Source organism: Diabrotica virgifera, chromosome 3 (genome assembly GCF_917563875.1).
Source record: "Diabrotica virgifera virgifera chromosome 3, PGI_DIABVI_V3a".
Lineage (NCBI taxonomy): Eukaryota > Metazoa > Arthropoda > Insecta > Coleoptera > Chrysomelidae > Diabrotica > Diabrotica virgifera.
In genome coordinates this window covers 248151168-248178399 of record NC_065445.1, presented here as the reverse complement: position 1 = coordinate 248178399, position 27232 = coordinate 248151168, and the positions used below count along the sequence as shown (strand labels likewise).

At 32.6% G+C, this 27232-nt stretch overlaps 1 protein-coding gene across 2 annotated transcripts in view; it reads left to right on the top strand.

Annotated features, from left to right (window-relative positions):
- Window positions 1-27232, top strand: part of LOC114335305 (pancreatic lipase-related protein 3-like) — a 593140-nt gene that overhangs the window by 20238 nt on the left and 545670 nt on the right. The window contains exon 1 of one of the 2 annotated variants that reach the window (XM_050646049.1): window positions 26131-26441. The exons of the other annotated variant lie outside the window; for it this stretch is intronic. Within the exon in view, the coding sequence (XP_050502006.1) occupies window positions 26390-26441 (52 nt within the window). The 5' untranslated portion in view covers window positions 26131-26389. Of the gene's footprint in view, window positions 1-26130; window positions 26442-27232 lie in introns of those variants that run through there. 2 annotated transcript variants of the gene reach the window in all.

Genomic DNA, 27232 nt, shown 5'->3' with positions numbered 1-27232 from the left:
TTACTCTCCTTTCATTCATCATCAAACTATGCCACGTTCCTGATTCCTGTCCTTTATTTTTTACTAATATCACCTTTTATCAGTTACCTCCATATATCGTCTCTTGTATCTCACTACGCATTCTAGTTCTTCTAGTTTATAGATTCCCTTATTTTTCCTTTATCACTGTTTACCATTTTTCCTTACGGAAAAGCACTGGCACCATATATTGATACTAATTATGGTAGTTTTCACGTTCGTTAGGTATGTACTGTTATGCTCTACTTTTGCTATTTATTTAGATTGATTAGCAAATTCTTAATTTAATTATATATATAATGGATTTCTACGGCTGTCGCCGCCTCTCCATACCCAGCTTCCAATTTTTTCTATCGTAACACATATCTTCATCTAATTGCCTCGAATCCATTGCCTCCTGAATATTGTCCCTCCAGCTTCTCCGTGGTCGTCCTCTTCTTCTTCTCTCCGGTGGGACCCACTCTAATATTTTTCTCGGCCAGCGAGTCTCATTCATTCTTTTAACGTAACCGAACCATGTCAGCTGTCTCTTTTCAATATCGTCTATTATAGTTTTTTCCACCTTCATACGATCTCTAATTGTTTCATTTCTTACATGTTCTAATCTCGAAACCTGACAACTTCTCCTCAAAAAGTCCATTATTTCTATACTAAGTAGCTTCTTTTTATTTCTTGCACTTATGTCCCAAACTTCTTCACCGTAGATTGTAGCGCTCTTCATTATACTTTCATATATTCTTCTTTTTGTTTCCTTCCTGATATCTTTGTCCCATAAAACTGAATTGAGGGATCTAGTGATGCTTCTACCTTTATTGATTCTGTGTTGTATTTCATCTGCACTATTTCCTCGTTTGTTAAATATAGCTCCCAAATATTTGCATTGTTTCACACCAACAATGTGTCCTTGTTCCAATGGTAGGTTTTCAATGTCTTCGTTTCCCACTATGAAGTATTCTGACTTATCCATATTTATTACTAATCCTGCCTGTTGGTAATGCTCATTTAGCTTCTGTATCATATAGCTTAAGTCATCTTGATCTTGGGCTATAACAACTTGGTCGGCCGCAAAGTATAATGTAAATAGGGAGTCGTCTCCCACTTTCAGTCCCATCGGGTTTACTGCTTTTGTTTACCTCTGTAAGAATTGGTCAAAGTATATTTTAAAGAGAGTGGGAGATAGACAACATCCTTGTCGGAGGCCTTTTGAAGTATTAAATGCCTCAGTGAAATTTTTGCCGTTTTTGATTCTGGTGTTAGTGGTCTCATACAACATTCTAGTTGCTTGTATGAGTTTTCCATCGATACCGATGTCTTTCATTGAATTCCATAGTTCTATTATGGGGACACTATCATATGCTTTTTCTATGTCAATAAGAGCGATGTGGGTTTCCTGATTTCTTTGTATTCTTTTTTCTAGTGCTATTTTTAAAGTGAAGAGATTGTCTACCGTTGAACGGCCCCCACGAAAACCAGCTTGTTCTTCAGCTTGCTTTCCTTGAATTTCTTGTTCTATTTCATTTCTTAATAGCCTGGAGTATAATCTTCCAATGGTGCTGATGACGGAGATTCCCCTATAGTTTTTGGGGTTATTTTTAGGTCCCTTCTTATGTATGGGAGTAATATGCGATGTTAGCCATTCATCTGGTACTTTTTCTCCATTCAGGCATCTTTCGAAAAGATTTTTAAGCATATCCCATAGTTTGGATGGTGCATATTTTATTAATTCAGGATTAATTCCTCCAGCTCCGGGTGCTTTCCGGGATTTCATAGTTTTAATAGCTTCTTTCACTTGGGTTTTATCTAGTTCTATTTCGTGTTCACTCATTTCGTGTATATCATTTTCTTTTTCTTGTATTCTTGTTATGTATTGTGGTCGTTGTTCTACCAATAATTCCTTAAAGTGTTGTTCCCACTCGGCATCAGATATACTCTTAATTGTGTGCCCACCTTTATGTGATGTTCTGACATTCCTTATCATCTTCCACGCTTCTGAACTCCTAGTTCCTCCTAATTGTTGATCTATGTATTCACATTTTTTGATTCAGGTTGCGTTTTTTCTTTTAATCACTTCTCTTTTTACTTCTCTATTTAGGTCCCTGTATTGTTGTTGAATCTCAACGTTTTCCTGATTTTGTAGACGTTGTAGGTGAAGTTGTTTTTTCTTCTCTATTTTCTTCTCGATATCTTTATCCCGCCATTCTTTCCGTTTCTTTCCATTTTCTAAGTTTCCTAGTGCTTCTTGTGCTGCTTGTTTTATGCATGTTTTATGTGATTATATTCTTCTTCGGTTGTGCTTTGTTCTTGACTTAGTTTCTGTTCAAGTCTGTTACGGTACAGATATTGTGTACTTTCATGTTGTAAGCTGTTAATATTATATTTTTCTATTTCTGGATCATGTGAATTCCTTTTGTGTTCTTTTTCTTCGGAGTTATTTTGTTTTGGTATAAATGGAACATAAATTTTACCGATTACTAAGCAGTACTAACATCCTGGATGCTAAATTTTGCATTTTGTCTCGAGATTAGATAGTCAATGATTGACTTAAGTCCACGTGTATGTTGGTACAAAGTAAATTTATGGATATCCTTATGTTCAAAGAATGTGTTGTATATTTTAAGTTCATACTCCTCGCATAGATTGATCAACCTTATCCCATTGTCGTTAATTCTTTCTTCTCCATATTTTCCCACTACATTACTGTGGTCTTGTTTGCCTACTCTGGCATTTACATCTCCTGCTATAATCAATTCGTGCGTATTCGGAACCTGTTATATTTGATCTTTTGATATTTCTTCAAAATTGTCATTTACTGCTATCTGGGCATCGTCATTGGGAGCATATATGCCTAGGATTGTAATCGTTCTTCCTCTAATTGAGAGGGTAAGTTTTATTATTCTTTCGTTTATAGCTTCCCATGATTGTATTTGGTTTTTCCATCGTTTGTTAACCATTACTGATATCCCTGCTTTCGCTCTTTCACTTTTTAATACTCCCGTGTAGCAGTGTATATAATTCTTAAGATCTTCACCTTCTTCTTTGTTTCCGAGTGGATAATCAGGTCCAAGTTTCTTTTTTCTACTTCCATAAGAATTTCTCTTTGTTTATTTCTAATTCCTTGTATATTCCAAAAACCAATATTCAATGTCTATTTTCGTTGCCATGTTCGTCTTTGATTAAAACTGTCCCGTTTCCGAGGCCAATTTCTGGGTGTTCTAGCTTTTGTTTATTTTTTACGGGTGTAGGGTTGCTGGCCCTACGACCTAACCCTCCTCCTTTTTCCGGGCTTGGGACCGGCAAGAAAGACCGTCAAGCTACTCGATCCACCCAACAGTCATTACAGGCGGAGTTTCTTAATTTAATTGATTATTCAATTATTTTATTTACTGCCTATGTAAAAACAAAACTAAATTGAAATTAACTTTTCCAATCAATTTTATTCTCACGGCTAATTTTGTATTTGATACAATACCTGTGATCTGTTGCTTCTAGTATTTCTAGTTGCTTACTTCTTCCAGGGTGGAAACAGGGAAATTGAAAACACTCAAAATCATATAAAAGTAATCTATTGTTTTTATCAAATAAGCCGTGTACTGTTATATTTCTATTTGATATGAAAATTAAATTTTGATAATTATAAACAAAATTCAATTTAATATAAAATATTTTCAATTTTCTCAACCACGGGCATATAAATTTAGAACAACCTGTATACAACAAATTGTTATGTTTAATTTTAAGAAGTGATTAGAAGAAGCTTACGAAACTCGGGACAATGCGCCGAGAATAAACAAAGTGAATGGCGCGTACCATTATCATTGTTCGCGGAAGGTTCGATCATTAGCCTATGCTAAATAAGACTCAGTTGAAATAGATAATAGGCCATTATCGTTGTTCGCGGAAGGTTCGATCATTAGCCTATGCTAAATAAGACTCAGTTGAAGTAGATAATAGGTCATTAAATTTTGTAAATAGTAGAAAGTAATTTTAGAATGGGAATTAACTATTTTTTTTGACATCCATTAAGCATATTTAGAAAGATTAAAAATTGGTTTTGAGGAATACTGCGAATGAGAGTTGGTGGTGGAAGGTTGATTTGTGAATCTGGAAGAGATATTTAGAAAGTAGGTGAATGACTGAAAATAGAGATCAGAATGTTTTGAGCTGTCGAGAAGTGAAGTCCAGTAGTAGACGGTAGTGTACGGAGAGTGAGAAAGCCGGTGTAGTTCCGTGAGTGTGGAGTATCTATCGTGGAACGAGAGGTAGGCCAGGTTGAGAGTAAAAGAACCTCCTTGAGCCAAGAGTGTCCCGGTAGCTGATTGCAGTTTCGAAAAAGGTAGAATACAGCATCACGACAGAAGCAGGAACGAGAGCTATACGAGCTAGTTTTCAAAGGAGAACATTACTGAAAGCCAGGACGAGGTTTTGATCGCAGCCAAGGATAGCAGGAAACGGGTCTTGTGTGAAGACATTCTCAGTTCACCAGAAAAAGGTCAGTCTCATTTGTTTGGACATGAATGTATGGGTTTTTCGTATTAAATACCACATTATAAATTGAATAACATAATCAATAATATCAGAAAAGCTTCATCAAACTTAAATAGAATTGTTGCTAATAAATCCTAATAGTTAAATGTTAATAAAAACTTTCAATTGGAAACCAAAAGGAAATAAGATTCCCATTTGTAAATGTTATGTTTAAGAAAAATAAGATCTAGCAAATATTAAGCAGTGATTGCCATTTAAATAAAATAAACAATATTTTGATTATAATTGTAACCCATATGTGTGTATTATTTTACTCTTTTCTTTCCTATCCCGATTAGGAACCATTGAGAAATACTTAGAAGCCACGAGAGTAAGTAATTAATTTTATAATTCGCCCTGAGATTGAGAACATATTGATATGTGATCTGGTAAATTAATTAGATTATGATTAATGCATTGATTAAATTAAATGACATATAAGAATATTATCTCATATCAATAATCAAGATCACATCAACTGTCGTCCAACGTGGAAAGCATTGAAAAGTATTTCTAGTGGCAAATTTGAAGGATAGAAAGAGTAAAGCCGGTATTTGAAAATTTATATGCCTGTGGTAAAAAGTGAGATACTTACATTTGATAACATAAAATTTTAGATCTCTTTAGGTACAAATTTTACATAACTGATTTAATATTTTATTTTTACGATATTTACATTTGATATATTTATTGACAATTTATAATATTTGGGTGAGAAAAAGTCGTCTTGGTAACATACTAGTAAAATTTCATATTTGGCGGGGACAGTACTTCTTGAAAACAAATGTCTGTGACAAGAAGCCAAAGCAAAGACAACAAAAAACAAAAAGAACATTCAAATCAAGAGGATAATTCAGACCAAGAAGATATTTTAGACACAACAATCATGGAAACAGGAAAAAAAGAATTGTCAGAATTAGAAAAGATATTACAACTTATGCAACTCCAGTCACAAAAAATGGATGAAGCAAAACGAACAATGGATAAAAATCAGGAAGAAACATCAAAGAAAATGGATGAATCAAATCAAAAAATGGATGAAACATCAAAGAAAATGGATAAAGTGGATCAAAAAATGGATGAAACACAACAAAAAATGGATGAAACACAACAAAAACTGGATGACAATCAAAGAGAAACAAAACAAGCAATGGATGAAGCATCAAAGAAAATGGATAAAGTGGATCAAAAACTGGATAAAACACAACAAAAATTGGATCAAAAAATGAATGAAACACAACAAAAAATGAAACAAGCAATAGAAGAGAACAACAAGAAAATGGAGGAACGCATAGGAAAGTATGAAAAGGAAGTAAAAGGATGTTTGACAATAATCAAGAACGATATGGGACAACAAGAGACAGAGATTAAAGAAATCAAAAGCAAAATAAAGGAAATAACGAATTGCCAGAAAAAGGAAATAGAAAGTTTGGAAAACAAGTTGCAAAACGCTATTCAAGCAGACATAGAAGAAGTGGAAAGAAAGATTGCGGAAATCAATACCCAACAGAATGTCGGAGAAAGAAGAGAAATGGTTATACATAGCACAGATGACGTGAAGATAAGGTTTGGCGGGGATATAAGAAGATTACACCCAGTGCCGTTCATAAATAGCCTAAAAAAGAAAATACAGCACATCGGAAATTTCGAAACAGCAAAAGAAACTATCAGAAACCATCTCAAATATGAAGCAAGCCTATGGTTCGATTGCAAAGAAGAAGAATTTGACAGTTGGCAACAATTTGAACAAAAATTTTTGAATTATTTCTGGGGAAAAGTCCAACAATTGGAAATTAACAAGGAATTGCAAAATGGGAAATACAATGATAGGATGGGTATATCAGAAAGGACATATGCATTACAAATTTACTATAACGCAAAACATTTACAATATAATTACTCATCGGAACAATTAGTCGAACTGATTGCAAGACATTTCGAAGAAACGCTGGAAGACCATATCACATTGCAAAACTACAAAGACATAGATAGTTTATGCCAATTCCTACAAATAAGAGAATCACGTTTAAGAGAAAGAAAATCAAGAAGGTCGCGAGAAGATTACAGGCCCCGAGAAACACAGGATTACAGAGATAGAAATCAAAATAGGAGGGACTATACAAGACGAGATTTTAATCCCAGAAGGGAAAACGAAAATAGAGACAACGGAAGAGGAAATTATAAACAAAGAAATAGGCAATGGAATGAGGACAGAAATCGAGAATACCAGAGTAGAAACATCACACGCTCAAATCAAGAAAACAGAAATAATGGTAGACAAAATGAACAGGGATATCGAGAAAACCGAAACAGATCCGACAGACCAAGAGAAAATAGAAGAGAAGTAAATAATACCCAGACAGATGAATATGACGGAGAGAGACATTATGACGAAAATATAAACAACGAGGAGCAACCGGCGTCTTTTCACGACGGCGCTCACTAAAAACCAAAAATCAAACAGGAATCTTTTGTCACCCCAAGGAGTTTAGTAAATTGGCAGGAAACAACGAAAAGAAAAATGGAGTTAATTTAAAATTTGTGGATGGATTTATCAACGAGAAACCAATTAAAATTATAATAGACACTGGATCTGAAATAACATTGGTCAACAGAAAACTAATAGAAGAAGTTAACTTAACAAATTTAATTTACAAAATACCTAGGGTAAATTTAGTGGGCGCAAACAAACGGACATTGGCAACGATAAATGAAGGCATACGAGTAATGGTACGACTGGGTAAGAAGATGTATGCACTACAATGTGTAATAATGCCAAACATGTCACATGACATGATAGTAGGAGTTGACGAATTGGCAGAAAAACATGGGTCTAGGACATTTCGGCGTCGCCGTTTCGGCGTGGCCATTTCGGCGTGGCCGTTTGGGCGTAGAGCCGTTTCGGCGTAGGCCGTTTCGGCGTCGGCCATTTCGGCGTCAGAGATTTTATTTTAGTTGACTAAATACCTACATTGGAGTCTATTAGTAAGACATTATTTTGAAAAAAATCTTTTAATATAGTTATTTAAATAGATACATTGGAGTCCATTGATCACAAAATTTTAATATTAATGGTAGATTTGTATATGTCAATTTTATACTTATGTGTGTGTGCTTGTTATTTAGCTCATAGTTAATGTAATATCTGTAATTGGCTTCTAGCTGTAGATATTATATATAAATAAATGAATAAACAAGATTTTGGAAAAATGAATATTTTATTTTAGTTATTATTTACATGTTATAATTAGATATGTGCTAGTCCAATTAAAAATCCTGAAACATTTATATTTACATACAAAACATTTATATTTAACCTACAAAACTTATTCACGAAATATTAATTAAAATAAAGTATTTACATCTAATTAGCTCTGGGACAATTAAGAGAACAGCAATTATTATTAATATGCATTAATAAAAAATCCAATATAGGTATTTGCAGAATAAAATATAACAAAATGTTTATAAAAGAAATATATTTAGTTTATTTTTCTACTTGACCATTAATGTTAAAATTGTGTGACCAATGAACTCCAATGTATTTAAATAACTATATTAAAAGATTTTTTTCCAAAAAATTGCCTGACCAATAAACCTCAATGTAGGTATTTAGTCAACTAAAATAAAATTTCTGACGCCGAAATGGCCGACGCCGAAACGGCCTACGCCGAAACGGCCTACGCCGAAACGGCTCTACGCCCAAACGGCCACGCCGAAATGGCCACGCCGAAACGGCGACGCCGAAACGTCCCATTCCGGAAAAACATGTAGTGATAAATTTGAAAAATAATACGATGACTCTAACAGAAGAAAAAGAAGAAGAACAGGACAAGGAACAGAAGAAACAAAATACGGACGAATCAGGTAAAGAACAAACAGTGGAAATGAATTTGGCAACGAAGCAAGGACAAAGAAGAAAAGGGAGAAAAAGTCAGAAAAAACAAAAGAAAATGAAACCTGTGGCTCCTCAAAAGAAGAGTTGAGCCCAGAAGAAGAAAAATTGAGAGTATCAAAAGCAAAAGACAACTGGGATTCCTCAAAAGAAGAGATGAGCTCAGGAGAAGAAGAAATAAAGCTAACAAATGAAAGCGAAAAAGATATGATCGAAACAGTGGCATTTGAAGAGGAGGCATATGAAAACGAGGATGCAGAATGCACGGTAAAAGTATGTGAAAAATCTGAGGAAAAAGACAGAAGATTGATATGGGAAAAAGGGAAAGACAACATAATAGCCGACACTCTAACACAGGATGAGGACACTGAAAATAAGGAAACAATTACTCTACAGGTGGGACTAATTAGAGTAATACAAGAAGAAGGGGTATAAGACGTAGATTAAAGTAAGGAAATATACAGGGAGTTGGTTTTGCCTCGAGAAAATTTATTTAAAAATGCAGATAAATTTTATCGAATACAAGGCGGGGATTTGTTATATTTCTATTTGATATGAAAATTAAATTTTGATAATTATAAACAAAATTCAATTTAATATAAAATATTTTCAATTTTCTCAACCACGGGCATATAAATTTAGAACAACCTGTATACAACAAATTGTTATGTTTAATTTTAAGAAGTGATTAGAAGAAGCTTACGAAACTCGGGACAATGCGCCGAGAATAAACAAAGTGAATGGCGCGTACCATTATCGTTGTTCGCGAAAGGTTCGATCATTAGCCTATGCTAAATAAGACTCAGTTGAAATAGATAATAGGTCATTATCGTTGTTCGCGGAAGGTTCGATCATTAGCCTATGCTAAATAAGACTCAGTTGAAGTAGATAATAGGTCATTAAATTTTGTAAATAGTAGAAAGTAATTTTAGAATGGGAATTAACTATTTTTTTTGAAATCCATTAAGCATATTTAGAAAGATTAAAAATTGGTTTTGAGGAATACTGCGAATGAGAGTTGGTGGTGGAAGGTTGATTTGTGAATCTGGAAGGGATATTTAGAAAGTAGGTGAATGACTGAAAATAGAGATCAGAATGTTTTGAGCTGTCGAGAAGTGAAGTCCAGTAGTAGACGGTAGTGTACGGAGAGTGAGAAAGCCGGTGTAGTTCCGTGAGTGTGGAGTATCTATCGTGGAACGAGAGGTAGGCCAGGTTGAGAGTAAAAGAACCTCCTTGAACCAAGAGTGTCCCGGTAGCTGATTGCAGTTTCGAAAAAGGTAGAATACAGCATCACGACAGAAGCAGGAACGAGAGCTATACGAGCTAGTTTTCAAAGGAGAACATTACTGAAAGCCAGGACGAGGTTTTGATCGCAGCCAAGGATAGCAGGAAACGGGTCTTGTGTGAAGACATTCTCAGTTCACCAGAAAAAGGTCAGTCTCATTTGTTTGGACATGAATGTATGGGTTTTTCGTATTAAATACCACATTATAAATTGAAGAACATAATCAATAATATCAGAAAAGCTTCATCAAACTTAAATAGAATTGTTGCTAATAAATCCTAATAGTTAAATGTTAATAAAAACTTTCAATTGGAAACCAAAAGGAAATAAGATTCCCATTTGTAAATGTTATGTTTAAGAAAAATAAGATCTAGCAAATATTAAGCAGTGATTGCCATTTAAATAAAATAAACAATATTTTGATTATAATTGTAACCCATATGTGTGTATTATTTTACTCTTTTCTTTCCTATCCCGATTAGGAACCATTGAGAAATACTTAAAAGCCACGAGAGTAAGTAATTAATTTTATAATTCGCCCTGAGATTGAAAACATATTGATATGTGATCTGGTAAATTAATTAGATTATGATTAATGCATTGATTAAATTAAATGACATATAAGAATATTATCTCATATCAATAATCAAGATCACATCAGTACATATGATTCAAAAAATACTAAAATTTAACTTTGTTGCAACAATTTTTAACTTAATAAATTAAACTCTAACTATAATATCTCCTTGTTTTGACAAAAAAAATTATTTAATTAATTTATTATTTACTCATACTAAATTTAATGAATTTTACTTTTCTTCTTTTGCACTGATTTCTCAAATTTGAAATGACTAACTGCATTCAATAAAAAATGTTCAATAAACAAATAAACAAATATGGTTTTGATATAAACAAATTTTCTCCATTCCGACAAATGTTTTGACTAACCTTTTTGTTTCTTCACTCCCTCGATTTCTGGATTGCGCCGTCCTTGATTCTCCCAACACGTACTCTCTGGATGTTGCGAAAACGTCCCTCACGTCCAAACTGCTTCCAAGATAAACACACAGGACTTGCTCGAATTCTACTACTCAGTTTTCGTTGCTCGATATCTTGTGCACAAAAGGATAATAATCAGCTACTTGTTCTAGACAAAACAAAGGAATCTTCCTCGGACCAGGAAAATTAACTCTTCAACCGGTGGACAATTTGGTTTCAACTTTATTCGGCTCGCAAAGGCTGATCACACCACTCTACACTGATTACACACGTTTGAAAACTCTACTGCCTTCTATCGATGTTCATTGCACAGTGGCGCTTATTTCTCTTTCCAATCCAGACTCCAAAATTCATTATCCCTTCTCCCGATATTTTCCATCAAATCAACAACAACCTCTCTTAAACCATTTATTTCTTAAGAAACCGAATATTCTTCCACATAACTTTTCCAATTTGTCAAATTTCAAGAAATATCATAATTAGTTCTTTTCTACTTTCTACTTTTACATCTAAAAACTAATACAATTTGTTTACCAAATTAAAAACCTTCCCGGAAAGATCTTAAAACGTCATTGTTCCCGTCAACGCTCTGTCCACTTTCTAATCACCGAATTGTTTGTTAATGTCCCGTCCATTTAGTCGAATCATTATCACTAATCGTTTTCATTTTTCCGAAACACTTGTTTAATAGCAAAATTAAATTCTATACAATTTTGGTCACATACAGGGTGATGAAAAACTATGGTCTTATGGTCTATTGATGTAAATTTAATTTTTTTTAATTTTTTTAAAAAAACAATTCTACAACAGTACATTATGAAAAATGCTTTCTTGACACTAAGTTGTAATCAAACTAATGCACTACACTAGTTCCGGGCCCTTTCTAGGTTACTGTAAATATTTTTATTCTCAAAAATGTAAGTTTTATCTTTTATCACCAGTCTATAACCTCTCTGTAAGTAGTTGTTCAAGAAGACAATAATAATTATAGAGTAGAGAAAGACATAATTCATAACATTTTTCATCCATTACATTTAGGCTTTGTTAAGTATTGACCTGCAACTGGTCATCAAAGAATAAATGGTTCCATAGAAAGCCTAATAACTGATTTACAAGAAAAGAATTATCGTATTTTTAAACCGGTTGAAAACGTTGAATGAGATCGATTTAACATGGTAGCTGCTGATGATAAAGGGAATTCCTTTTAGTTAAAATTATGATCAAAACATCGAACCATTGTGTAACAAACTCAGTGATAGTGTCTGATAGTTTAGTGATTTACGGTGATACTAAGGAATTTTTGTAATGTTATTGAACTGTTTTATGTTAATTTTATTATTTGAAATGTTTAATATTTTTCTTTCATGGGCTCTTTGTTAACAATATTCGATATAGTTACATGTTTCACGAGTATACTCCGTTATTTCTATCGATATATCTTTGGTATTTGGTACCACTGTTGGATAGTTGTGTCCGAGCGTTGTTTTAAATACACCCCCATTTTTTACCGAATTTATTCCGTTTTGCTGCCCTTATAAAGAAGCGTATCCTAGGGATGTGCAAATTTTCAACAATTTCTTCTTTTTTCTTATCTTTTTTCTTTTACTTTTAAGCTCCATCGTAATAATTTGGTGATGAATTTTTAATTATTATAAAAAGCGCCTGCTTTGAAGTTCTTAGAACAGATTAAATTGTCTTGATTGATTTACTTGCTTTAGTGCAGTAACTGAAGGCTTTCACCTCCGATTTCGTTGAACCTTCATCGATTTTTATGAAAATTGGTGAGTAGTTAGAAAATACCTCAACTTGCGCTTTTACCCTGGGGGTGGATGCCACCCCTTCTCGGGGGTGAAAATTATTTTATTAACAATAATATCATGAATCGATAGAAGGACAAATTATAAGCAAAATTTGTTATATAAAGTTGTTAATTTAAATTAATACTTTTTGAGTTATTAAAGATCAAAGATTTTATTTTTTCGTAAGAAAACGCATGTTTTAAAGCTGTTTTTCACGTATAACTCAAAAACTATCAGCTTTTACAAAAAAGTTCTTATTACCAAAATTGAAGATAATGAAAAACTGAATACACTGCTCACTTAATGAACTAAACTATTGTTAATTCAAAGTGAGTTATGGGTAATTGAATGTATATTTTTTTCGACGAATACTCAAATGTAAAACAATGCATTTTATAAAATATGTCTGCTAAACTCTGCCAAAGTACTTCAGAGTACCTATCAAATGAGCTCCAGTCTTTATCAAAGGTTTTGATAAAAATAAGGAGACCCTTTCAAATTTTTTAGGAAAAAGTAAAAAATAAAACATAGGCCATTTCCTCAAAAATTAACATTTATTGTAATTCTTACAAGGGTTTCTTTATATTAGCATAAGTAATTATTTCAATAATTTTGACCAGTTTAGAAGGCATATTTTTTTTAAAAAAGATATAATTAAAAAAATCAGAATTTTTAAAATTATTGCAGTTTTCATTTTCTTTTGATAATAACTCCAAAAATATTCAACATACCTAAAAATGACATATTATAAACAAATTTTAGTTTTTTCTGTATCAAATAGTTTACCTTTTTTACTATTTATGTAGGGTAAAAAATAACCGAGATAGAAACGTTAAAAGCTAAAATTTTGCTGCGATAACCATGTAACCGGGGTCGTTTAACATTTTAGTTTTAAAAAAGTAGGCGGTTTAAAAGACTAAGTTCAACGTGGCTTAATAGCCTTTGGAATTAACTTTCAAATGGTTTTTACGTGAATCTGATATCGTAAAAATTAACGGAATTATTTAAGAGAAAATAATAACATTTTTTGGAAAAATTTTTAAAAGATGAATTTTGAAAAAAATTTAAAGCATAAATTTGAATGCTTCGAGAAATGTTTAATAAGTTTACGTTCTAAAATGCATCATTTTCCCGTTATGTAAGCTTGAATAATTAGATTGGGTAGTGGCCGAAAAATATATACATTTAATCACCTATAACTCACTTAAAGTTAACATTGAAAGGTTTTTCTAGTAAGCAGTTTATTTCGTTTTTTATAAGCTTCAATTTTGGTAATTATATATTTTTTGTAAAAACTTATAGTTTTTGAGTTATTTATGAAACATCGGTTAAAAACATGCATTTTTCTCACGAAAAATTAAAATGTTTGATCTTTAATAACTCAAAAAGTATTCATTTAAATTAAAAACTTTGTATGACAAATTTTGCTTAGAATTTGTCCCTCTATCAAATTGGGGGGTTATTTTTAATAAAATAATTTTTACCCCCGAGAGGTGGTGGCATCCACGAGTGTGTGGTATCCACGAGGGGGTGGCATCCACCCCCAGGGTAAAAGCGCAAGTTGGCACCGTGTCACCTTTGTTCTTTGAGATATCCTCTAACCACTCACCAATTTTTATGCAAATCGATGGAGGTTCAACGAAATTTTTTCCAGCATAATCCATTGGAGTAAGTTGTATCTCTGTAAAAAGTGTAATATGTCTGAGATATTCCATTTTTCTTGTTTGGATGGTATCCATTTAAGATTTCCATTTCTTTATTCATCTTTCTCAAAACCTCTTTGTTTGTGACGTGTTCTGTCCACGATATTTTCATAATTTTTCCGTATACTCTTAGATCTCCACTTCTTCACATTAGATATACATACCCTCAGTGCAGACAATATCTATGTCAAGGTTATTATCAATTTAATAGCTTGTCAGAACACTCCTAGGTTAGTTATCCCAATTTTAGCCAACATATTATATGCGTGATACAAATATCAATCACTAAACGTAATTTTATAAAAATTTATTAAACCACCTTAGTTGAGTAATTGTATTGCCCAAAATTGTATGTAGAATGTAGAATATACAATGCGTCTATCTTGATATTTTGGTTTGTATTCAGAAACAATTCGCCGAAAGATTTAAACTATAACATGGACTGAATACACTTAAAATGTCAGACATGGATCCAGCCCAGCTACGAAAGGATTTCATTAATAGTCTGGGCTCTTTATCGGAGAATAGGCCATTTTTGGGAAAAGTTATTTACCAGCAATTTTATTGCTGGAATGGAATTATAAGATCCTATATATTAATAATATAGGTATGCATAGTCCTCAGATAGTGTGCTACTTTTTTTATAAACAAAAGGGCGCCGACAAATCGTATTTTTTTCAATTATTGCTCTATAACTCCGAAGATTTTAACTTTACAACAAAAACACCCAAATAAAAATTCACCGTGATTAAATTCTGTACAGAGACGTGTTTTTTCCGATCTGCTTTGACGAAAATTTTCCTCGGAAAATGCGGGTTTTCACAACAAAATCTTTAATTTTCAAAGAAAATTTTAGGTAAGTAATTATCTACCAATAATTAAATAATTTGGTGACTTAAAAGCCTTTTTGGTTTAGATTATAGTTCCAGAAGCTGGTGAAAATTAAACTAATATTTTAGCAACAATTCAATTGTTAATTAATAATTTACGGTCGCAATAATAACCAAAATAATTATGATACACTGATCAAACTTTGAAATCTTATAAAGATGATATGCCTGTTTAACATTTTGTCGACAAAAAATAAATTTTTTTATTTTTTTGCAAAATATTTAAATGTAAAAAAAATAGTTATAAACAAATTAACGTTTCTCAGAAAGTTTTTATTATATTATAATTTTAAAAAATAGCTAAAATGCGCATTTCAAATATTTTGATAATGAATGCTTTAAAACTTTTTTGCAACCATTTGCAAAAAAGTTATGAAACAGCAAAATAAACATACGATTACTACGGTGTTTATATATTTTTTTTAATTCTTTCAAAGCGTAGAAGTTAGTTTAAAGTACAAGCTAATTATTTACAAGAAAATATCGATTATCAGTATAATGGTTATATTTTAATTAAAGATTAAAAATATATTTTTTTGTAATTTACACGCGTGAAAGTAGACTAATACAGTACTGTAGCTAAAATTTTCACTCGGAGCGACGACCGGCCGCGCAACGTACACTTTTAATAAATAACGTATGCTGCGTGTCAGTCGCTTCGAGTGAACATTTCAGCTCCGACTCTGTATCAGGCCTACTTTTGGGCTAAAAATTTATTTGAAAATTAGAGATTTTGTTGGGAAAACCCACATTTTCCGAGAAAAATTTTCGTCGGAGCAAATAGGGAAAAACTTGCCTCTATGTAGAATTAAATTGGGGTGAATTTTTATTTGAGTGTTTTTGGTGTAAAGCTAAAATCTTCGGAGTTATAGAGCAATAATTGAAAAAAATACGATTTGTCGGCGCCATTTTTTTATAAAAAAAGTAGCACACTATCTGCGGACTTTGCTTACCTATATTAATAATATATAGGATCTTATAATTCGATTCCAGCAATGAAATTGCTGGTAAATAACCTTTCTTTGTACTTTACTAATTAGACCAGCGTATTATAACTATTTTTTTTTTCAAAATTTAAAGATTATGCAAAAAAAAAGAAAAATTTATAATTTGTCGATAAAATATTAAATAAGCATCTCATCTTTATAATCTTTATAAGTTTGATCAATGTATCATTATTATTTTGGTTATTACTGCGATCGTAAATTGTTAATTAACAATTGAATTGTTGCTAAAATATTCGTTTAATTTTCACCGGCTTCTGGAATTACAATCTATACCAAGAAAGCTTTGATGTCACTAAATTATTTAATTATTCATTAATAATTACTTACCTAAAACTTTATTTGAAAATTAGAGTTTTTGTTAGGAAAACCCGCATTTTTCGAGGAAAATTTTCGTCGGAGCAAATCGTGAAAAACAGATCTCGATGCAAAATTTAATTGCGGTGAATTTGTATGTGAGTGTTTTTTTGTAAAGTTAAAATCTTCGGAGTTATAGAGCAATAATTGAAAAAAGTACGATTTGTCGGCGCCATTTTGTTTATAAAAAAAGTAGCACACTATCTGCGGACTTTGCATACCTATATTATTAATATATAGGATCTTATAATTCGATTCCAGCAATAAAATTGCTGGTAAATAACTTTTCCATGAATTTTGCTAATTAGCCCAGAGTATAATGAATTTCTATATTTTGTCTAATACAATTTAATATTTAACCCCCTCTGTGGCTCAGTGGTAAGAGCGCCTACATTTGGATCGAAAGGTCCGAATGGTCGTGAGTTCGAATCTCACCAGGGTCAGGGATTTTTCGTTTATTATAAATTCATAAATGAAAATAGTTTCTGTCCTTGTGGGATCGGTACTCACCGGAGGGACCGCAGACGTTCGGATACAATAGGGCTTTTCATCGATTGTCATTTGTTTCGAGTTTCTGTCAAATGTTGTATAATCTGTGTATAATATTTATATACACGGATTATAAGACATATGACAGAAGCTCGAAACAAATGACTGTGAATGAAAAGCCCTATTAGCGTCTCCTTGCAAAGACAATGACGTCGATCTTGCTAAGTAATAAGACACTTACTCAACACACATGACACTAGGTACCAAACTGCAAAAATTTACCGTACCTACCATGCCAATGGCCATTAGTTATCGAGGTATTAGCTAAATAAAAAAAAAATTAACTCTACGTGATTATATATTGTAAAATCCGGAGATATGGGATGCAGCCAGAAAGCAGTTTATTAACGAAAAGTCTTAGATTTAAAATATTGTTTATTATATTTTTATTTCAATTATTCTAATTGTTTAAAAAGTAGTAAACTTTGTATCTGGGGCTTTTCGTTGTTTTCCTCGTAATACGAGAGATGTCGCTGTATTGCGTCTCAAAAGGTGGGTTCATTGCATCGCGATGGTTTGCCTTAAAAGAGGCAGAATGTTTGTATTCCCTTCAGAGTTGTGACTGCATAAACTTCATTGATGATGCATAAGGATGCTGAAATAGTTGCTATATGGAGATGGTACTCCAACTCTGAATCGAATATAAACAGAACCTGCCTTGAACCCTTTTTAAAAAAATTAATATTTATATTGGAAATAACCACAATTTTACTTTAAAATAACTTTATTTTCAATTTCCACTCAAATCTTCTTCTAAAGTTGCTTATCTTCTAGAGAAGTTTGCGACCACATTAACTCATCTTATTCTATTCACAGCAGCTCGTAAAGATTAAAAATGGATCATTCAGACAGGTATCCAGTCCAGCCAAGAATTGATTTCGTTAATCAATTTCTGTATTAGGTTCAATAATAAGAAATCAATATACGACGCTTGTTCAATTGAAACACATATTTGGCCCAGAAACAATTTATTGGTAAATATACCTACCAATACAATATCTACCAGTACAATGAAGATCCCATTGTTTCACTAACCGCTGTATACCCTGCTTAGAATTCTTGTGGCTGTTGCTTTCAGAATTCTTTTACGACATCTTTTACTTTTTTGTCCGACTGAAACTTTTTAAAGCTGAAACCGATTACCTTTTAGAGTCTTTTTCAGTGGCCCAAGATCTGAAAATTAAAATAAATCGGGCGATAAATCTGGACTACAGGGTGGATGCTCTAATATCCTCTATCTCTTTCGTTGTAGATTTCTTTCCTCAATTTGGCAACATGAAGCCGGGCATTGTCGTGCAGAAGAATGACACCATGTGAGAGCTTACCTGGACGTTTTCGTCTTATTGTTTGGCGACAAGATCCTCCTCCTCTATCTGTTCTCCTTCGTAAGGATGTAGTGGCGTCACGTAAGTCGTTTGACTATTTTTGTCCAGTTCTCTCTCTCCTGTGCGTGTTGTTTTGCTTCAGAGAATGAGTAACCCGTCATGTCCTTTATTTGGTCCGACCATCGTAATGGAGATCTTCCTCTGGATCTTCTGCCCTGTACGTTGCCTTCAACTATCATTCGTTCCATGCCTTCTCTTCTTCTAGTTATATGTCCAAAATATCTCAGTATATTTTGGTTGATAGTTGTGCTGAGTCTAGTTTTTATGTTAAGTTCAGCTAATATTGAATTATTTGTGCGATGTGCGGTCCATGGTATGCGCAACATTCTCCGGTAGACCCACATTTCAAATGCCATTATACGTTTTCAATCTGCTTTTTTGATGGTCCAAGTCTCTGAAGCGTAGGTGGCGATAGGAAATATTAACGCTCGGACAAGGCGTAATTTTGTGTTTTTTGTAATGTCAGTATTCTTCCATATTTTTGTGAGTTTGGCTGTTGCCGATCTGGCCATTATGATGCGCCTACGAATTTCGTCTTCGCATCCTTCACTGTTAGTAATAACGGAGCCTAAGTAATTAAATTGTCTGACCACTTCGTAACCTGCCAAGTCTCTTATCTCTGGTTGGTTGTTTCTGATTATATCGATGATCATTACTTTGGTTTTCTGTATATTTATTTTCAAACCATATTCCGTACTCACCGTTCCTAGCCTATTCATAATTTCTTCCAGTTCTTCTGGTGAAGACGCCAATATAACAGTGTCATCAGCATAACGTAGGTTTTTATTTTTCTTCCTCCTATCGTTGCTCCACCTTGCCATTCCTCAAAAACTTGACTCATAATGTGTTCACTATATATATTGAATAGAATGGGGGATATTATACATCCCCCATATCTACATGGCATATGGGGCATATTATACATGGGCGACAAGATATAAGATAATAATGGCCCCTAGATTCGTCGCCAGAAATTATTGACGAAAGAAAGTCATTACCGATTTGAAAATATATATTTTCAGCTTAATTACATAAAAAAAATTTGGTCTAGCAATGGTCTCTAATTTATTAATCATTAGCGATTATATTTATGTGTGTGTTTTTTGTTTTATTGGCACTGGTTTTCACAACCAACTGGCCAGTCAATTTCATAATGATATTTTAGACTATAACTTATCACTAACTCAGGGGATTAATGTGTAGTGTGTGTTGAGTGAGTAAGTGTCTTGTTACTTTGCAAAGTCGACGTCATTGTCTTTGCAAAGAGACGCTAATTGTATCCGAACGTCTGCGGTCCCTTCCCACAAGGACAGAAACTATTTTTCGTTTATTAATTTATAATAAGTGAAAAATTTATAACCCTGGTGAGATTTAAACTCACGACCATACGGACCTTTCGATCCAAAGGTAGGCGCTCCTACCACTGAGCCACAGAGGGGGTAATTATATTTATGAAAGGCTTCGAAACAAATGTTATTTCTGGTTTTTTTATTTATCTGGATTTATAGATTTATCTCGAGCGATTCTCACTATTCTTCTTTCTTGCATTCTAGTAATATGTTCATTCCACTCTTTTTCCTGTTTAGCACTCAACGGTTAATATCGTCTACTCCACATATATTTCTTATATTGTTTTTACTTGTTTCTCTTTCTCTTGTTAGCCTTTCCAGCTAAGCTACGTAGTACCCTCATTTCTGTTGTTTTCAGTTTATGGATAGGTTGAACGGTCGAGGAATTGTGTCATATATCTGCCGACCGAGAAACATTTCATCAGCTTGTTAATATAACGATAGCCACCTCTTGAAAACGAGCGCGGCACACAAAGAAGAAGAAGTACCAAAATTAAATGTACACAATTACTGGAAGATGAATCCTGCCTTGACTGATATTATTGAAAACGGCCAACATTAAAACGACAATCATTTGACTTTTCAGTAAGAAGGTGCTCCTCCCCACTATGCTTTAATTGTTCGTCAATATTTTTAAAGATTTCCACGGCATCAGCTTGGGGGAAGAGGCAGCATCGAATGGCCTTCTTGGTGACCAGATTTATCTCCACTGGATTTTTTTGCACATTCTGAAGAGAACGGTCTGGCCAAAGAGATACTGAGGGTGGACAACGGGAGGAGAGCAGCCAGAGACAGAGATACTGGAGGCGGATGCTGGAGAAGGCCAGGACCCGACTTATGCTGTAGCGCTATAGGAAATAGAGGGATTTCTTTTTGTGGATCACCTAAAAAGTAAAATCTATAGAACACCACCCGCACTTTTAGAATATTTACGTCAACTAATAATATTAAACGAAGTCCGACTAATCACTCAGTAAATGTTTCTGAATTCGGAAAAGAGAACTATTCGAAAACAACCTGTATTATTGTATGGACATCGGAGATCATCAGTTTCAACATTTGGTCAACTACAAAATAAGTAACCAGCTAAAAATAGTTACTTTAACCCATTAGCGCCCACGATATCTGATTTTAAGAATTAGTATATTTTACATTAGTTATTTATTGGTAATATTATTTGTAACAAAACTTCAAATGTAACTATATCTGAAAAATTAGAATTACTTAGATATATATGTACCCAAATGAGTACACTGGGCACTACAGCGCCTTAACAAATAATTTAACAGAAAAAATTAATTTAAATAAAAAGTTTTAAAACAGTCTCTATTAATTCAGAGAGTTACATTACAATTTTGACAACTCCATCTGGCTCTTTGATGATACTGAGCACACCTTAATTATTGTCTAATAAGTTTTTTTGGAAAGTGTAATTCTTCAAGTTTCCTAACGGTAGGCAAAATATTTCCGGAAGATCTTGATTTCGTAAATATTGATTTGGCATTATAGTCTAAATAAACTTTATTTAAGTCTTGTCATTCATGTTTAATGATTTCAAACTTCTCATTCCACCCTGATGTTCCTACCATACTATTATTTGTACAAGTTTTTGTCCATTGCGGCCTAAACAATTTTGTTCTTTAGGTATACTTATTTTGTTTGTTAAGCGCAGTGTCAAAGGTACGTCGTCGTTAGTCTACGTCTTCATCTGGGCCCTGATTCTAAATCAAATTTCGACACTAAACAAGTCGCTTTCAATATGGCGACGGTTGAAATGCGATTGTGCGAGCCTTGTGGATTTTAGTTGAACTAACGAAGTGACGTCATGAAATAGCGACTATCGAAATTAATAGCGACTTTAAAAAGGGTGTTGATATTATAATTTCGACTGTCGAAATTATTTGACACGGAGATGAATGATTGGCCAAAAGCGAGGTTAGGTTTAGTTTAGATGTGTTTTGTTTATTTCTTGCAAGGAAAACTAAAGCAAAAGGTATTATAATATAGCTGGGTTTAATTGAAATTTGCTTGTTTTGAGGAATTAGATAGAATAGTATTAAATTAGAAATATAATAATTGAGAATGTCCACAACATGAATCATCAACTCAATGAAAGATGTAAGGTAATAATCTGGGAAAATTAGTAAAAAACAAGAAAAATTAATTACCAGCTATTTTATTGCTGGACATGCTGAAATCAAATCTTAAGACTTCCTATATTAGTAATATAGCTGTGCAAGGTCCACAGAAAGTGTGCTATTTTGTTTATAAACAAATTAGCGCTCCGAAATCTTTTTTTATTATTGCTCTATAACTCCGAAAATTTTAACTTTAAACCAAAACACTCACATAAAAATTGACAGTAATTCTGCACATTGATAATTTATTCCAGTTTCCTTCGACGGAAATTTTCCTCGGAAAATTCGGGTTTTCCAAACAAAATCTTTAATTTTCAACTAAAATTTGAGGGAAGTAATTATTTATCAATAATTAAATAATTTGGTGACAGTGACATAAATCTTTTTTGTTATAAGTGTCTTGAAGATATGAAAATTTGTATGTACAAAGAGGACCGGAATTAAAAGGTATCTAATGGTTCAAAGATTAAAATCCTGTTGTTTATAACTCTGTCACAAATGCCGGTCAGATTTGACCGGTTATACCTGGAATCACTCCTCGCAATTCAATTTGTTTTTCTTCGAAAAGGACACAGAAGCCGTGCCCTTTTCAACAGCGTTAACTTAATTTAATTAAATCTAATATTTTCTGAGGGGTTCTATTTGTTTATAAGCCAAAAAATTGTTTCTTTATAACATTCCTGAGACCGCTCAAATGGTCCAATTTCAATCCTGTAAGGAACGTTGAATAGGTATAGTGCTTTTTTATACGAAAATCATAGTTATTCTGGTGTATCATAATCTTTCTGGTTATTATTTCGACCGAAATTTTTTAATTAACATTTTAATTATTGCTAAACTATTGGTTAGATTGTCGCCGGTCTCCTGATATACAGAGGGGGGCTAAATTATGGAATAAATTCATTTTCTCTAAAATTTTTTACGATTTTAGAGAAAAATCCCGAAACAGGTCGATTTTTATTTTTAAATTAAATTTCTTGGCATATATTTCAAACTAGTGACGTCATCCATCTGAGCGTGATGACGTAATCGATTATTTTTTTAAATAGGAATAGGGGTTCGTGTTGTAGCTCATTTACAAAGGCGTTCAATTCTCTATTCAGTATTATAAACATTAATATCATTATTTATACAGGGAGGCCAAAAAAATTTTTGAATTAAATTAATTGACGCAAGAAGAAGAATGCATGTAATTTATTTAACTCAAAATACATTCTATTGCTGTCAGAAAATAGAAAAAAATGTTTGTTTTGCAAATAAACATTGCTTTTAGCTTAAATTAAATGTTCAAACTGCCAATAGGTAGGAGGGAGGCTGTTTGTGATTTAATTTAAGCGAAAAGAAATGCTTATTTGTGAAATAAACCTTTTCTTCTATTTTCTGACAGCAGTACAATGTATTTTGAGTTAAATAAATTAAAATTCAAAAATTTTTTTTGGCAACCCTGTATAAATACCTAATGATAATAATGTTTATATTACTGAATAGAGAATTGAACGCCCTTTCAAATGACCTACCACACGACCCCTATTCCCATTAACAAAATTATCGATTACGTCATCACGCTCAGATGGATGACGTCACTAGTAAGAAATATATGCCAAAAAATTGTAATTTAAAAATAAAAATCGACCTCTTTCGGGATTTTGCTCCAAAATCCTCCGTTTTAAAGAAATGAATTTATTCCATAATTTAGCCCCTCTGTATAATCTACTATAATAAATCTTTCATGTCATTAATTATTTAATTATTGATAAATAATTAGGTACTTCCCTAAAATTTTAATTGAAAATTGCAGATTTTTTGGGAAAACTCGGATTTTCTGAGTAAAATTTTTGTTGAAGGAAATCGGAAAAAAATAACTTTGTGCAGAACTAAATTACGGTGAATTTTTATTTGAGTGTTTTTGGCTCAAAGGAAAAATTTTAGGAGTTACAGACCACTAATTGAAAAATAAAGAAGATTTAGAAGTGCTAATTTGTTTATAAATAAAATAACACACTTTCTGCGGACTTGTCATACCCCATATTACTAATAAAGTAACGCATAAATTCGTTATTTCGTAAACTGGTTACTTTAAGGAAAATTCCCGAAACACGTCGATTTTTATTTTTAAATTACGGTTTTTTGGCATATATATCATACTAGTGAAGTCATCCATCTGGGCGTGATGACGTAATCGATGATTTTTTTAAATGAGAATAGGGGTCATATGATAGCGCATTTAAAAGGGTATTCAATTCTCTATCCAAGAATATAAACATTAACATAATTATTTATACAGTGTGTTCAAAAAACATTTTTTAATTAAAATAAGTGAGACAAAAAGAAGAATATAATGTAATTATTTAATTCAAAATACATTTTACTACTGTTAGTAAACAGAAAAAAATTTTATTTGACAAATAAACATTGATTTTCGCTTAAACGAAATGTTCAAACTGCCAAGCGACAGGTGGGTGGCAGCTTTAACATTGAATTTAAGCAAAAAACAATATTTATTTCTCAAATAAACATTTTTTCCTGTTTTCTGACAACAGTAAAACGTATTTTGAATTAAATAAATTACGTACATTCTTCTTTTTGTTTCAATTATTTTAATTAAAAAAATGTTTTTTGAACACCTTGTATAAATAATTAGGTAAATGTTTATATTAGTGAATAGAGAATTGAATACCCTTTCAAATGAGCCATCACATGACCATTCTCATTTAAAAAAATCATCGATTACGTCATCGCGCCCAGATGGATGACGTCACTAGTATGATATATATGCCAAAAAATCTGAATCTAAAAATAAAAATCGACCCGTTTCAGGATTTTTCATTAATGTCGCTGGTTTACGAAATAATGAATTTATGCGTTACTTTATGGACGCACTGTATATGCAATCTTAAGATTCGATTTTAGCAATAAAATAGCTGGTAAATAATTTTTCCCAAAAATGGCATTTTTTCGATAATTTTCCCAGACTATCAACAAGTTCCAATAAACGGGAGCGCCAACCCAAATTCTGAGCAGTCTCAACATGATAAGATTAATATCCCCAGTTGTAACTAATATCGAAATGAATAAGAATCGCTATATTCTGCGGCTGTCATGGCGGTGTCGAAATGAAATTGCGACTGTCGAAATGAATTAGAATCAGGGCCCTGAAGAGCAATGGAATTCAATTTCTTCTTTAGGTAGTGTCAAGTTCCCTTCTATAAGGTTACCATCCTCAATGCCTTCCTTATCAGTTAGCTTATTTGAGTATGAAGAAATAATAATAATATCCACCTCAAACTGCGAATTAGAAGCAAAAAAATATATTCCAAAGCTGAAGTTAAACCTTCGTATTTATTTTCATAAAAATTTCGAACACTAATATTCTCAAAATCATGTTCAGATGCCATATGCAAAAATATCAAAAATACTCCCATATGCCCATTTTACTCACGATACACTCAACCAGCATTGTACTCGTATGAATACACCTCAATTTAACAACAAATAAATCACGTTATAATTAAAATTCTGAAATATTAATCACTTAAGCCCTTTACTAAACTTATTATAAATTAACGTAAATCATTTGATGGCGAAAAGGAGTAAATGAGAGAAATTTACAAAGTCGATGTCAAGGAAATAAAAAACGCACGTGTTGACATCATAAACAATAAATCAAAACTATCAAACCAGCTGAATCATTCAACGAAATCTGTTAAGGTTGTCTTCTTAAGGGTATTTAGTTTCCTGTACTTAATTACTAGAATTGCAACTATTTTTTTGTATGTGGCACTAGTATGTCAAAATAGCAGCTGTACTTAAATGAGTGCAGTGGGCGCTAATGGGTTCAAATGTATTTCTTTTTAAATAAATAAAATAAAGTAAGTATAAGATCCAATTTAAAAGTTTAAAGAATAATGTAATAGGCAATTTCAAGGGCTTCTGTTTCATTATCCGACCACTCTCATTGTCGACTTGTTCAATCAATCAATCAATAATCTAATAATTATTGATTCAAATATTGGCCATTAATGTTCTTGAATTTAGTTTCTTTTATATTCTGTATAATACGTCCCTGAAGAAGTCACCTCCTACCAATTTTTAACCCGAAAAAAATTGCATAACGAATATATTATGACCACCACATGTAGGTACATACAATAAAATAATCATTATTATTATAATGTCAATTGAATTAATTTCACAATAGCCCCGATTTAAAACACACAAGAGGCGGCTAACCCTTTTGGAATGTTTAACACGTCGTGACAGTGACAAAACGTAGTTTGATCAAACTTATTCCAAATACAAAGATTTCTTTCGTGTTAACATTGTGTTAAAATCAAAACAAACTTGGGTTTCGATGAAGAATTCCTAAAAGTATGCGTGAAGATTAAAAATTTGAGTTTCAAATTAGTGACTGTTAAAAAATAACCGTTAATCGAAATAAAGTGTTTTGGTGACTTTTGCGCGCAACGGTGTATTTGTGATGCTTAGTACGGAATCATGAGGAAAAAATTGGATACAGTTTTTTTATGGATATTAACTTTTACTATAAGTAAGTTAATTAGACACTTAGCTATATGTTTCGTTATTAAATAACTTATATATTGTATAGTAGGCCGGGCCGAAAAAGGGCAAAAAAAATTTTTGGGAAATTTTAAACGGGCTAGTAAAAAAAAGTTGTGTATGGTAGTCCTAATACTGTGTACCAAACATAGGCCGAATTAAAATATTTTTGACCGGGCCCCCGGGGGCCTAAAAAAATTATTTTTTTTGCCTTATTTTTGGGGCGGGCTAGTGTCCAAAATATTAATATCGATGCTACTATCTCATTAAAAAATTTTCATCATGATTTAAAAAAATTTAACCAGCCCCCAGGACTAAAAATATAAAAGAGGGGTAAACAATTCATATTTATTTACTATTTTTCCGCTGTAAACTGTGCTGCTCTTTGATTTAGGGATTGAAATTGATTTAGGGATTTGGGATACTATGAAAACGCAATTTTTATACCAGCCTTCCTATATTTTAAAATTTTTTTGACAGCAACCTCTCTAATACGTTAACGTGAATCTGTTAACATACAAATTTGAATGACTTCCGGGTGTGCAAATTAAGCATTGTCTTGAATAACTTTATTGATAATTGATGAGACATTACTCGGAAAATCTCTCGAGGTCTGTATTAATTTCCATAGATGCCTGGGACCATATTTTAATCTTGGCTAAGTTCTTATCTCAAACCTCATACGAGAATATACTTGTCTTGTAATACAAACTCAGCTAAAATCTTTAAGCTTTCACAAAGGATCAGTTGTAGCTACATAAACTCTAATGCGGTTCGCTG